The sequence below is a fragment of the Halyomorpha halys genome, unplaced genomic scaffold (genome assembly GCF_000696795.3).
Source record: "Halyomorpha halys isolate HHAL.00 unplaced genomic scaffold, Hhal_1.1 Scaffold1771.1, whole genome shotgun sequence".
In the NCBI taxonomy this organism is placed as follows: domain Eukaryota; kingdom Metazoa; phylum Arthropoda; class Insecta; order Hemiptera; family Pentatomidae; genus Halyomorpha; species Halyomorpha halys.
The window spans coordinates 117,247-131,097 of record NW_027106550.1 but is presented as its reverse complement, the minus strand read 5'-3'; the positions used below and the strand labels follow the sequence as shown (position 1 = coordinate 131,097).

General features: G+C 30.2%; 2 protein-coding genes across 13 annotated transcripts in view; one reads left to right on the top strand and one right to left on the bottom strand.

Moving 5' to 3' along the window:
* Positions 1-8,594, bottom strand: part of LOC106690601 (transmembrane protein 62) — a 10,128-nt gene extending 1,534 nt beyond the window's left edge. Inside the window, exons 1-14 of one of the 4 annotated variants that reach the window (XM_067044897.1) lie at positions 8,228-8,594; positions 6,311-6,459; positions 6,126-6,237; positions 5,921-6,058; positions 5,542-5,843; positions 4,650-4,798; positions 4,185-4,337; positions 3,091-3,238; positions 2,887-3,009; positions 2,692-2,773; positions 2,144-2,275; positions 1,933-2,051; positions 1,694-1,749; positions 673-906 (exon numbers count right to left, since the gene is read on the bottom strand). In XM_067044897.1, the coding sequence (XP_066900998.1) occupies positions 673-906; positions 1,694-1,749; positions 1,933-2,051; positions 2,144-2,275; positions 2,692-2,773; positions 2,887-3,009; positions 3,091-3,238; positions 4,185-4,337; positions 4,650-4,798; positions 5,542-5,843; positions 5,921-6,058; positions 6,126-6,237; positions 6,311-6,370 (1,808 nt within the window). In that variant the 5' untranslated portion in view covers positions 6,371-6,459; positions 8,228-8,594. Of the gene's footprint in view, positions 1-672; positions 907-1,693; positions 1,750-1,932; positions 2,052-2,143; positions 2,276-2,691; positions 2,774-2,886; positions 3,010-3,090; positions 3,239-4,184; positions 4,338-4,649; positions 4,799-5,541; positions 5,844-5,920; positions 6,059-6,125; positions 6,238-6,310; positions 6,639-8,227 lie in introns of those variants that run through there. The other 3 variants (XM_014436089.2, XM_067044898.1, XM_014436088.3) reach the window with 3 other exon arrangements.
* A 137-nt stretch (positions 8,595-8,731) lies between these two features.
* LOC106690603 (serine/threonine-protein phosphatase 6 regulatory ankyrin repeat subunit A) overlaps positions 8,732-13,851 on the top strand; it is a 20,631-nt gene continuing 15,511 nt past the window's right edge. For 5 of the 9 annotated variants that reach the window (XM_067044899.1, XM_067044901.1, XM_067044904.1 and 2 more), the window contains exons 1-8: positions 8,879-9,018; positions 9,828-9,866; positions 10,169-10,207; positions 10,506-10,544; positions 10,779-10,817; positions 11,096-11,134; positions 12,010-12,060; positions 12,188-12,229. In XM_067044899.1, the coding sequence (XP_066901000.1) occupies positions 9,016-9,018; positions 9,828-9,866; positions 10,169-10,207; positions 10,506-10,544; positions 10,779-10,817; positions 11,096-11,134; positions 12,010-12,060; positions 12,188-12,229 (291 nt within the window). In that variant the 5' untranslated portion in view covers positions 8,879-9,015. Of the gene's footprint in view, positions 9,019-9,827; positions 9,867-10,168; positions 10,208-10,505; positions 10,545-10,778; positions 10,818-11,095; positions 11,135-12,009; positions 12,061-12,187; positions 12,230-13,851 lie in introns of all 9 variants that reach the window. The other 4 variants (XM_024362231.2, XM_067044902.1, XM_024362234.2 and 1 more) reach the window with 4 other exon arrangements.

The following is a 13,851-nucleotide window of genomic DNA, read 5'->3' as shown; positions in this document are numbered from 1 at the left end:
AATGGGTAGTTTCTCTACACGCCTGTAACACTCCAATTTAACTTAGATCAGATTTACTAAATGTATTATAATGTACAGTTGTAAATAGCAATAAATATTAAAAAAAAAAAAAGTTGTTTTTATTAATTAGTAACAGTTTGCACTATAATTGATATATTGTACATGTAAATGTTAAAATACCTTTTGCATGATGTGATATGAATTTTTAAATATATTTTTAGTTATAAACAATATGAAATAAAAAAAAAAAAACCAACACACAATAAAATAAATAAACACAATTTTAAAATTATGAAGAAATCAACAATTCTTGGTTATAAAATAAAATAAATACAATAAATAAGTATTGAAGTTTTGTTTATGTTTTATGTTCTATAATGATAGAATTGCTGTTACTTGCTCAGCTATAAAACGCAAAAGTATTATCTCATTCAAAGCAAACGTTTCCAAGATCAAACCTAATTAGGAAACGTTTGCTTTGAATGAGATAATACTTTTGCATTTTATAGCTGAGCAAGTAACAGCAATTCTATCATTAGTTAACTTCATACTGTAAATAAATATGAAACCATTTACTTCTAGTAATGGGTGATATACTGACCATATTGCATTCAATAAAAAAAATTATTTAATTTTAAATTATTGTTTTTAAATTAATTAAAAATAAAATACCTCATTTTGTGAAGAGACAAGGTTTTGGAATGATACCACACCCAGAAGACCAAAACTATCGGCCAGAGTCGCATAGGGCCAAAAAGTACCGCGATGGAACCGTAGGCCAAGTAGAAGGCATAGGCCATCAGAAGCTGGGAAAGTAGGAGGGCCAGGTAAGGAATCTGGTAGCCGGAGAGTTTAAGCACCCACAATAATTTGTTTCTGCTCGTTATTAAGTCAGGTTCTGACAATCTGAAAATATAACGGATAATTTTCTTTATTGACAAATAATTTCATAACAAAAGGGAGATATTTTTTTTAAATAACCTTTCTGTAAACAGGGTAGAAGTATAATAATAATCTTCATTTATTCTGGAACTGGTTCCTATAGAATAATATTACAGGCATCGACAAGAAGCATTAGAGCCTTACAGCATGATACAAAATAAAAAAAAAATAAAAATGAACTTATAAAGCATAAATATAACTAAAATAATAAATTGGATAAGAAAAAAGAAATAAATAAAGAACAATGTTTAACAGAACAGATAAAAGAAAAGGAAACGGATAAAATGAAACCTTACATCATAGCGTAACTAACCTCTAATTATAATAAATGAAAAAAGAATCAAACATAGATGAACAAACAATAATTAACAAAATGAACAATTATTGTTCAAATACATATTTACAAGTGCAAAAGAAAATCTAAAACTTCAAAGATAGAAAAATAATTTGTTTTGGACATTTTTAAACTCTAATTAAGTAATGGATAAACATAATAATAATGTAATGGAAAAAAATTAGGAGAGGAAACAAAGAACAAGTGAAATGAAGTAAAGAAAATTTGACAAATCTATTATCTCATAAAGATTAGAAGGTTACAAAAACAAGTTGCCCAGAAAATCCACTAGGAGTTTCTCTGCATTAAAGATATAACATGGACTTCAAATTAGGTTACTCACAATCCTATACTTTCAACATTTAGCATGTTTAACACATCATGAATATCCTATTATAAGTAGATAGTATTTCTTACCTCTTATCCAATGAGTATGCTGTGAATGAAACAAGTGGTCCATGAAATAAAAACAACTGCAACAAAAAACAATTTAATTTTTATTACCTCAACCAACTATAATAAAAACCAGGTTAATAGAAGTCGAAAAGATAATCATTAAAAACCTTCCATAGGGACACACAATCAAATAAATTTAGAGTCCAATGAAGACTATATAATTATAACTAAATATTTATAAAATAATGAAAAGTACAAACCTGTAAGAAACCATATGAATATGTGAATGATTCAGGAATTAAGGTGCCGTTGACAAATATTCCCCAAATAAATATTATCCCATAATTTCCATCCAAAACTTCAGCAACAGCCCAAGGTCCTGAAGTTTAGAACAATTTCAGGTGAAAAACAAGTTTTCTAATTTAGGAACAGTAATTTTTTTAAAACAAACAAATACAATTAGTCAGTTACCAATAGTAATATAGATTGGGTATAGGATGATCGGATAAAATAAAGTATTTATATTTGATATGATCCAGATCCTTCTGAGCCAACGCTGTACAAAAGTATTTCTTCTTAAGCATGGCAAGTGTTTTTTACAATCTAGAAATTCAAAACAGTAAATATCAAAATAAAAATATATCTGCGCAAGGGCAAAAGCATTTTGCTATAAACAAAGATTGGATTTTGAAATAGTAAAAATATAATATCTCATAGTAGTAATATCTATAAATATAATACACAAAAGTATTAATATCTAATAGTTTTTCTTTTTTTATTTATGTATTTTTTGCAATTGTTTTTTAAATGTCAGCAGTCAAACTTAAATATTAAAATATAATAGATCCAAAATGAAAAATTCCAGTATCTGGTCTATAATATAGGTGGGCATATAATAATATATAACTGATCTCCATTCATAAAGAATGCATGTTTTTTTTTTATAAATTTAATCAATTTTGGACTGTTAACACTATTTTCAAACATTGTTAATAGTAAAAATGCAATATGTTTCTTACCTAAAACCTGTTTGTTCATGTAACGGAGAAAACAATAAGGAAGTACACAACTAATGACAGCTAAGCCATACAAAACTTGCATCTAAAATAAAACAGAAAATAAACATTACACAAATATAAAAAAATAAATAAAAGTAATTACACTATGCAATAAATATTCTAGTAATGTATTGATGGACAACAGCAAAAGCTTACTATTGAGCCAAAGTCAATCATCAATAACATTCTTGGAAAAAGATTAAATTGAAGTCTTGTCCCGTCGAGTGAAAAAGGATGATGAAAAGTCTCAAGACGTCCACTCCTATCCAAGACCTCGATCTGAAAAATAATCATTAATCATAACATAACATGAACGTAAAGCGAAACATTATTAACTTTAATCTGAATTTAAATATTTACATGAATATTGTGCATTCCTGAAATGTATTTCTGCGGTTTCCATGCCATGGCATACAATGGTCCAGAAACACGTAATGCATTGCCCCACGGTTCAGAATCTATTCGGATTCTTACAGAAATGATTTTCTCTGGTGAGAAGACAAGAAGCCTAAGGAATAAGTGATTTATTCATTTCAAGATATCTCTAACATTAGAGTCATTTACACCAATGTAATTGCTATTTTGTGAACTAATTTTGTCGAATATCAAAGAAACTACTACTCCTATGAAGATAAACATTATAAACTACATTATAGTACATTCAACTAGATTTAATTTTTGTGCTGGTAGATAACTGTACATCTAATAGTTCCTGCGATAAACTTATTCATAAACAAACAATTTTCTGAACAATGAGAAATCAATATTTTGCAAATTTATTTTGGCAAATATGGAAACTGCTACTGTTAATCCTTCTACTACTATTCGATTGAGAGCTAATAGACATTTGTACATCATTCTTAGGGGTAATAGTTTGCATTATATTTGCCAAAATAAATACACAAAATATTGATTTTTCATTATTTGGAAAAAAAATGTTGATTTTTGAAAGTTTTAACTCAGGAACTATTTATTAATCATTAACAGCTCTTAGGTGTGAATCTTGTGAATTTATTATGGTAAATATCATGAAAAGAACTACTCCTAAGTAAGAGTGGAAATAGACATCTGTACATCTAATTATTCCTGGGACATAGGTTTCCCAAAATAAATTCATTAACTACTGATTTTTTTATGAAATGTTGCTTTTTAAAAAACTGTATTTTGGGAACTACTGAACATAAATAGCTCTATTAGGTATAATTATTTTTATTTTATTTTTTTATTGCTTTATGTAGTTTTAAAAATATGAATCTCAGAAAGAAAAATTAATTTTTTGTAACACTTTAAACAATCATAATTTTTTATTCTACTTAACTATACTTGGCAGAGCCATCGATTTTAACTGTAGCTTTATTTTAAGTTATTTTATATTTATTAATGTTATATCACAAAATTAAAATTTCTTGTGATATAACAGAATAGTTTTCAATAATATTATTATTAATACTTACCTTATGTGTGTAGAAGTGGCCATAGCATCAAGTGGCTCACGAATCGATTTGAAAAGGGCATGCTTAGGATTTGTGACGAGCACAATCGGCCAATGATTATGTTTTACATCGATAAAAGAGAAAAGGCCGTGATCTATAGCAGCGATGCGAAACCTGCAAGTCATATTTAAGATTATTTCTTATGCATGTATGAATTTGTATGAAAGAACAAGACAAACTAATTACTAAGTTATATATAGTCATTACATTCAACCAATACATTAGGCCACAACCAGAGTTAGACAGCAAAAAACTAATCAAGAAAAACTATAATAATTTAAATATATGTATATATAGTTGACCGTAAAAATTTAAATATAAGAAAATGGTCAGGGTTGCAGTAAAAAAAAGAACAAATAGTTTATATCTATTTGTTATAATCTTAATAAATAAATTAACTAATATTAAAAATAAAAGAAAACTCACATTCTGTTATCTTTCCAATCTGCCAACTCCAATTCATAAAAGCCATTTTTCTGAAGCGTATACATGTTCGGTACAAATCCTAACATGTTATGGAAGTGGCCACAAAAGTATGCTATACTCCTCTTATCATTCCCAATGACTGATTTTATCTGTACAGACAACGTATCATGAGCACATTAAATTTTATTATACAAATAAAGATTACTATTTTTATGATAATAGAATAATAATGAAGAAGAAGACTTTGTTCATTATGAAGAATCGATAATAAACAAATTATTTGTTATTATTATTATAGTTGTATTATTTATTATTGTACATGACCATATGAATTAGTTTTATAAATAAATAAACTACACTGTAATTATTTTTTCATCTGTTTGAAGTTCTCCTTCGTTTTCTTGTTCTCCATTGATCCAATGTTTAATGTCATCACTAGTAATTTCATCTGTATCGGGATCTAAGCATTTTACAAGTTAAAAAAAAATTTTAATTTCCTAGTTTGCTCTAATTGGCTCTTGCTTGTTAATTTGCTCTAAATCACCAGTGTCTGGGCGGAAATTTCTTTTGACTCCATGGAAATCCATTCATAAACTTTTGTCACTACTTTTGTCAAACATTTTTGACAATAATCTTCAATTTTTTATTTTTTGAAAAGGTGGTTCTCGTTATGGAATGGTCTGGATTAAAAAGATTCAAATTATCAAGAGTTTACTGTAGTTACTTTTCAATAATGTTAAACACTAATACCTGGAATACTAATTTATTAGGAATAAGAGAAAGCTTGGGTTCAAAACTTTACTTATAAAAGATTTTAAATTAATTCAATAAGTGAGATAGTTAATAAGATAAATTAATTTTATTTCTATACCTGAACAAACATGATATTTACCCCAGGCTTTGGACTGAGAATACAAGATGTTGGGTAATGACCGAACCAAAAAGTATAGTTAACATCGTGTAATGAGTCATAAAAATCAGTCAGTTGAGATAAATCCGAATCAGGAAGAACCCCGACAAAATTGAAAGGACGTTTCAGGCCGATTGCAGGGCAAGCGTCAACTCCAATAAATGCATATGATTCTGAGCCCTTTGAAAACTTATGAATATAAGACTGGGAGTGGTTTTTCCCTTGCATAGAGTAGTCTCGGAAATAGTTCTTTCTCGATGAGATATCAGGTACGTCAAAGTTATCTGAAATAATTAAATGATAGTTTAGCCACATTACTTAATTAAAAACTATTAAAAATAAAAACCAGAATGATTTGTACCATGATTTCCTCTTATATCAAGCCAAGGTATTCTCTTTATGGTCGAGCATTTTTTCAAAACTTCTCTATATATGATCCATTCTTCCTTAAACTGCTGAGAGCCAATTAAATCCCGCTTCTTAGCATCAGTTAAATCACCTAAATAATAAATCTGCGATAATAAATTGCTTTCTCACAACAAAACGATATGGATTAAGAAGAATACCTGTTGCCAATATCACCGAAGGGTTAATATGTCTCAATGTAAAATCGCAAAGTTCTAACAGCTCCAGTGCTCTTGTATTATCTTGGAATTTACTTATATGCATATCAGAAACCTGGATCATAAATATAATAAAAAATCTCCAATATTTTCATACAACTGGAATATTAGCACCATTTCTTTTTTACCTGAGCGAACCACATAAGATGATTTTTAGAATTCGCGATTTTAAGTTTCCTTTGTTTCATTAAGGAAGACAGTTCTGCAGATCCTTGTTCATCATTTATTTCAGTTGAAATTAAGTTTGAGATATAGGCGATGAAAACTGAGAAACCTACTATAAAAATTACCAAGTATATACTTGCTTTAGTTATTCTCATTTTACGAGAATATTATTTATTTACATCGGAAATACCATGTCAATCATTTAAAATTACAGCTATGTTTATAACCTTATATAGCCACTAAAGAGGATATCCAAAGAGATCAGAGTATACGTATATAAAGATAAATTAAACAAATAAAATAGCAATTTAAAAAAAAAAAAAAGTTCAAATGTAGGAAATGGCGTTTGAACAATAGACGGAAAAATGAGGCAGGCTAATTATGGGTTATTGAAGCAATGAGCAACCCATCATAAAAAACATACAATACAATTTTTATATATTGGATAGTGATATTGTTCCGTTAAAAAACAAAACAAAAAAGAAAACGAAAGATACGACTGAATGATGCATATGTTTAATAGTAAAATAAACATCATTTGGGCCTCTTGTGGCCAATGGTAGAACAGTTTCAGCAAGGGCGCCATTTTTGTGAGGATTTAGAGATGTCTCCTTTTTATCCTGAATGGGGACTGAAGACTAGGAGAGACAAAAATGCTGAGGAATACCATTCACCTGAGTTAGTTCATTCTAAATTTTCCTTCTTAACTCAACTCAAATATGATCTTCAAACTCATCATCAATGGCTCCAATTCAAAATTATAATATTAACCTAATCTATTTATGTTTTCTTTTGGCTGCTCTCTTATAACCATGTAAATTATACAATAGATTCTAGTAATGTTTTCTCTGGTCCACTCTCTATAAACCTGTAAAATGTTCAATGAATTCATTTTCTTTCAATTAAATTATATACAGTCTACTCATAATGAACCAACCGGCGCATTCTAAAGAGAAGTAGTGGTTGGCCTTAAGTTGGAGGTGCACTTCATACAGATATTATATTAAAGAAGATTTAGACCCAAAGGATCAATCATTGTGGAAGGCTAAGTGGTGTCAACTGAATAAACAAGAAAAAATTCCAAGTATTGCAGACAATGATGAATTCATCATCAGCGACGCCGGAAAAGCTGAAGTTGTAAATTTCTTTGAGCAAAACGTTCTCCAATACAGAACCAGAAAAAAGTAGATAATGACGAAATTTACGAGTACTTAAGTCTCTTTCTCGCAACAGTTCAGCTCCCACCTAAATTCGCGACCCCAAAAGAAATTCAAGAACTGATTGAAAGGTATAAAATAAAGAAAAGTCCTGGACATGATTTGATCCCAGTAATAGCAATTAAAATGTTACCCAGGAAAGCTGTCGTTTTCATAACGTCAATTTTTAACAGCTGCCTGCGGACTGGATATTTTCCCGAAACGTGGAAGGAAGCCGAACTTACAGAAATTTACAAGCCTGGTAAAAACGTTAAACTAATCAGCAACTCGTTAAACCCAAACGTTAAACCCATCAGTTTGTTACCCATTCCTGAAGAATTACTGAATCAGTTATAAAAAAAACATCTTTCTTATTTTTTTCAATGCATTGAGATTATTCCGGATTTTTAATTTGGGTTCAATATAGTCATTCCACTTCTCACTAACTGGCAAGACTATCGAAATTTATAATAAACGTATTTGAATTGAAGAAGCACACTCTGGTAACGTTATTGGACTTTCAACGATAAGGTCTGGTATCAAGGTCTCCTATACATGCAGGTGGACACCCACTCATAGAAATAAAACCGTTTATGACCATAACTAAAACCATTATGACCACCTCCCCTCCACCTTGAACATTTATTATTAATTTTATTTTTAATCATTATTTCACGACCTTACCTTAATCTCAACTTACTTCTTTATTTTCCATCTTTTAGGGTGTTAGATTTTGTTTTCCCATATCTACTTTTCTGTTTTTGAGTTTCATTGCGTCTTCTGTACTATACTGTACCTTATAGTTTACGTATTTTTTTATTCTTATCATTATTTATTTTATATTAATACTATTTTATTTCGTCGTTCCTTTTATTTGTATATGATTCTTTTTTCACTTATTTTTACCTAATATTAACCCTATATTAATTAACCTTTTTGTATCTTATTATCTTACTAGTTCAAAATGTTCTTAGTTATTTTTGTATCTTTTTAGCCCCGATGAAGCCCAACAAAGTGTGGTGAAACGATGGATAATATTGGGGTGAAAAACTCATATAATCGAAAATTGGGGTAAAATAACTGACTTTATCTCCTTTTGTATCATAACTTTGCGATAATCGGCAGGGAAAGTAACCCCAGCTGTATTACTATCTTTGTCATAATTAATAATATTTTTAGTATAAAATAAAAATATAATAAAAACATTTTTTTCTAAGTTGTGGTACTATTAACTATTAAAGTAAAGCAAAGATACATTGACTAATAAAATTGAAAAGAAAAAAATTACACCAGTTAAATGAAACGAGTCGATAATGTCGCCATGGGAACTGAGTATAATAAACAAGGTTAGCGAAACAACGTGAACATGGCGACTGTCCTCTTGATAAGAAGTTCTAATTTTTTACAGATATTTGAACTGTATCATCTCTAAGTGATTTCAGAAACTATTGAAAAGTTTTCGGCAGATCTATATGGTAAGTAAATACCTAATTGTAATTAATTACATAATTAGGTAAATAGTTTATCCTAAAGTAGAATAATTCAAAACGAAATGTTTCAATTGCTTCAAGACGGTGTTGGTAATGTTAAATCGTTAAGTTAGCTTAACTATGATGAATGGTCAATTTATTTGGGTAAATATTGTTTTTAAAAATACTACTTTCAATACCTTTAAAAATGTAATGGGAAGCTTGTAAATCTTCCAACCGCAAAAGTTGACGTGAGGTAAAAGATTGTACAGTTGAAATTATTATCAACATTTTTATTTCACTTCTATATTTCTTTATTACAAATTTTTAATTATAAATAAGAGAGCAAAAATAGTTAAAAACTTGCCGACGTTTCGCCCTACTTTGAAGAGTCCTGATGAAGCTCTACAAAGTGTGCCAAAACGTCGGCTAATAAATAGTTGTTAAATATTTTTTGTTCTCTTTTGACTGCACCCCTGACCATCTTCATATATATATTTTTTATTTATAACTCATTTTCTCTTTCATTATTTCACATTGGTTTTTGTACCAAACAAAGGCGTACCTAGAATCAAATCTTGGGGGGGGGGGGCAAACCATGGTCGTTCAGGTTGTGACATTTCAACTCAGAAAAGTTGAATGAAACCTACAATTTAAGAAAATTATATATAATAATAGCAAAGCTTTAGCAGTTATTACAATTATTTGTTTGAAAACAAGGAAGAAAGAATTTGTTTGTTTACGTAAAACAAGGTAACTGTCTAAATTTATTTACTATTTTACACTGATTGTGAATTGATATATTTTGTTCACAGGACGAAGCTTTATCTCAACAGGCTAATCCATCGGCAACAGTGAGTAAAAATAATTGTATTAACTTTAATAATTACTTATTACTACTTAGTTATGACCAGTTCAAATAAATAACTCATTTACACGCTTGCACATGCGCGAATTTGCCGTTATTTGGCAAACGTGTAGAGACATCTTTATGGCTGATATTTAGTTGTAATCTAGATAACTAACTTTTTAACTAATTCTAAGTGACTTAACACTTATAAACAGAGAATTTAGTAAAAATTATTGATTGGCGTTGTTTTGCAAATTTCTAGAGGTACCTTTACACTGATTGTGAATTGATATATTTTGTTCACAGGACAAAGCTTTATCTCAACCGGCTAATCCATCGGAAACAGTGAGTAAAAATAATTGCATTAAATTTTATAATAGTTTATTACCATCAAATTATATCTAATCCAAACAACTCATCCACACTCTTGCTCATACGCAAATTAGCCGTGGTTTGGCAAACGTGTAGATGCACCTTTATGGCTCATATTTAGTTGTTAACTAGATAACTAAAGTTTTAACTAATTTTAAGTGACTTAACACTTATAAACAGAGAATTTAGTAAAAATTATTGATTGGCATTATTTGGCAAACTTTTAGAAGTACCTTTATACTGATTGTGAATCGATATATTTTGTTCACAGGAGGAGCCTTTATCTCAACCGGCTAATCCATCAGAAACAGTGAGTAAAAATAATTGCATTAAACTTTGTAATAGTTTATTACCATCAAATTATATCCAATCCAAACAACTCATCCACACTCTTGCTCGTGCGCAAATTAGGCGTTGTTTGGCAATCGTGTAGGGGCACCTTTATCGCTTATATTTAGTTGTTAACCAGATAACTAAAGTTTTAACTAATTTCAAGTGACTTAACACTTATAAACGATTGTGAATCGATATATTTTGTTCACAGGACGAAGCTTTATCTCAACCCGCTAATCCATCGGAAACAGTGAGTAAAAATAATTGCATTAAATTTTATAATATATAGGGAGATGGTCAGGGTTGCGGTCAATAGTGAAACAAAAATAGTTTACAACTATTTATTTTCCGACGTTTCGCCCCACTTTGCAGGGCTTCATCAAGAATAAGAATCACTGACCATCTCCCTATATATCAATTTTTACGGTCAACTATACATACATATATAAATTTTATAATAGTTTATTACCATAAATCTTAGTTTAATACCATCATCACCTTTTGTGAATCGATATATTTTGTTCACAGGACGAACCTTTACCTCAACCGACTTATTCATTAGCAAATGTGAGTAAAAATTAAATAAATTTAACCTTCGTTCAAGAATTTTTATCAGACATTTTTTATTTAATTACCCAGACTTATAAGAGGGGTATTCATGATCTTTAGTTTAACATGTTAAATGCAAAAACTCATGTTAAATGAAGAAATATTTCCTTCATTGAGCATGTTAAAACTATATAACATATAAAATGGTTGAGAGTCGGTTAATAGATCTGCTAAATGGAGAATGACGTCACGCAACAGACCAGCTGAGCTCGTTACCATTTTGTTTGTTGTGTTAGGTTACTTGCTCGTAGTTAGTGTTTTGATTGTGCTAGTATTGTTTTGGATGTTTGTAAAACTAATTCAGCAATGGATGACAATTATAATAATGTAATGACAGTTGTCAATTAGCTCATCTTGTCTCTCTTCTTCAAAAGTTAGATCAACAAGACACTTTCACACAACATCCACTTTCCACTCAATTTGGCCATCTAATAAATTACTTTAATCTAAACTTAGAAGTAAACAATGACAAAAAGTTTTGGAAGGAAAGGTTATAAAACAAGTTGCTCGAAAAATCCGCTAGGAGCTCTATACATTTAACATTAACATGACTTTAAATAGGGCTGTTCACAATCATATATTTATAGAATTTAACGTGCTAAAACATTTTAAATTTAACACATCATGAATATCCCTAACGTCTTCATAAATATATATATTTATGCTATGTTAAATTAAAAATAAACTTCTGAAATTAATTAATACGGTTTTAAGCAATTACACCAAATCGATAGAATTTTAGTATATACAATATTAAACAAGGGTTAATTATTGACTGGTATTGTGTAGAGGCACCTTTACACTGATTGTGAATCGATGTATTTTGTTCACAGGACGAGCCTTTACCTCAATCGGATATATTATCGGGTTATGAAACAGAAAATGTGAGTAAAAATAATTGTATTAAATTTATTAGTAGCTTATTACAACTAAATTATGACAGATCCAAATAATAATTAAACGTGTAGTGGCACCTTACACTGATTGTTAATCGATATATTTTGTTCACAGGAAGAGTCTTATTCTGTACCGGTTAGGCGCCTCATAATAACCGTGAGTAAAAATAATTGTATTAACTTTAATAATTGCTTATTATAACTGAGTTATATATAATCCAAATTTCATACACTCATCCACACTCTTGCGCTTGCGCGAATTTATCATAGTTTGGCAAATGTGTAGCAGCACATTTATGGCTACTCGTATTATGATAACCTCAGTTTGATTCAGTCAACCTTAAGGCGGATCCACATGTTGGCCGCTCGCCACGGATCGGAGGCTCGTACAAATGCTCGGCAAACAAAGTGCGGGCTATCCACATGTCAGTGTTATTCAGAGAGGCAAGCATGGCGGACGTACTAGTGGTTTCAGCCATTGCACTTGGATTGTATTATTTTTATTACAAAAAAAAGAAAATTAAAGGAAATTAAATATAAATAAAAAGTACCAACAAACACCTTTAACCTCCTAACAGCTCTCAGTTGCAACTACACCAAGAACAATGGTGGAGATGCTACACGAGCGCTCTCACGAACCCCTTTGATCTGTGTCCAAAAAATCGACTCTCGACGGATCGGCAACGAGCCTAGGCCAACCACCCATCCACATGCTCCCGTATGTCTGAGTTCGCCATGGCTTGGCCAACATGTGGAGGCCCCTTTATAGAGGCACTTCTAGAGTTTGCCAAAGAATGGCAAATACATGCTTGCGCAAGCGTGTGGGTGGATTATTTGGATTGGCTGGTACAAGTTGGTCCGAATTTGTGGCCGACCCGTCGGGTGTCGGTTTTTTGGCATAAATCCAAGGGAGCTTGTGCTGCATATACACGTTTGTTTCAGTTTGCATTGTTTTAGAACTGCCAAAAGATGATTATTTGTGCTCTCCGTGTTTTGATTAATTAAAGTATTTCCCCAAATTCTGGATTCAATAACTATCTCTTGTTTAAGGTCGTATATTTTAAAAGGTAATTGTTTACCTCAGCTCCCCCAAAATGGCGGAAACCCATTTCTTCGAGACGAGAGTGTACTGTTAGTCTCGAAGAGACCGGACTTAAGACGACTTAAGGTAGATTACAAAAATTTCTGTCCCTGCTCATTTACGCCTTCCCCCCTTTATTGAGAGTTATTAATGTAATTATATCATTATTTAGGTAAAAGTGAAAACAATAACAAAAATAGTTTAAGTTCTTTACAAAAATATCAGTTAATATCTTAAGATAAGTACCAATGAAGTTTCTATAAATTATCAGGTTTATTAAGACTATTGAAAACCAGGAAAAGTTAAGTACGCAAAACAATTAAACTCTCAAGAAGAGAGTGTTTGATATAAAATAGTAATTTAGCAACAAATTTACATTTAAAAAACTAAAAAATCATATGTAATGGTATGTCAAAAATATTTTATTTTAATAAAATAATGCTAACACACATTTCAGGTTACAAAAATATTGTTTTTTTAATATATACTAATAACTCACATATTAAAAACATTATCTTGTATGAACTATTCTTTTGTTTGGAGAAGATGGTCGGGGGATGCGGTCAGCAAAGAAACAACATAAATATATTTTATTATGCCGACGTTTCGATCTGATTTTCAGGTCTTCATCAGGGCTATAAAAATAAAAAGACAATAACCATCATTTAGAGAGAATAAAAAAAAATTAATAAAAAAAT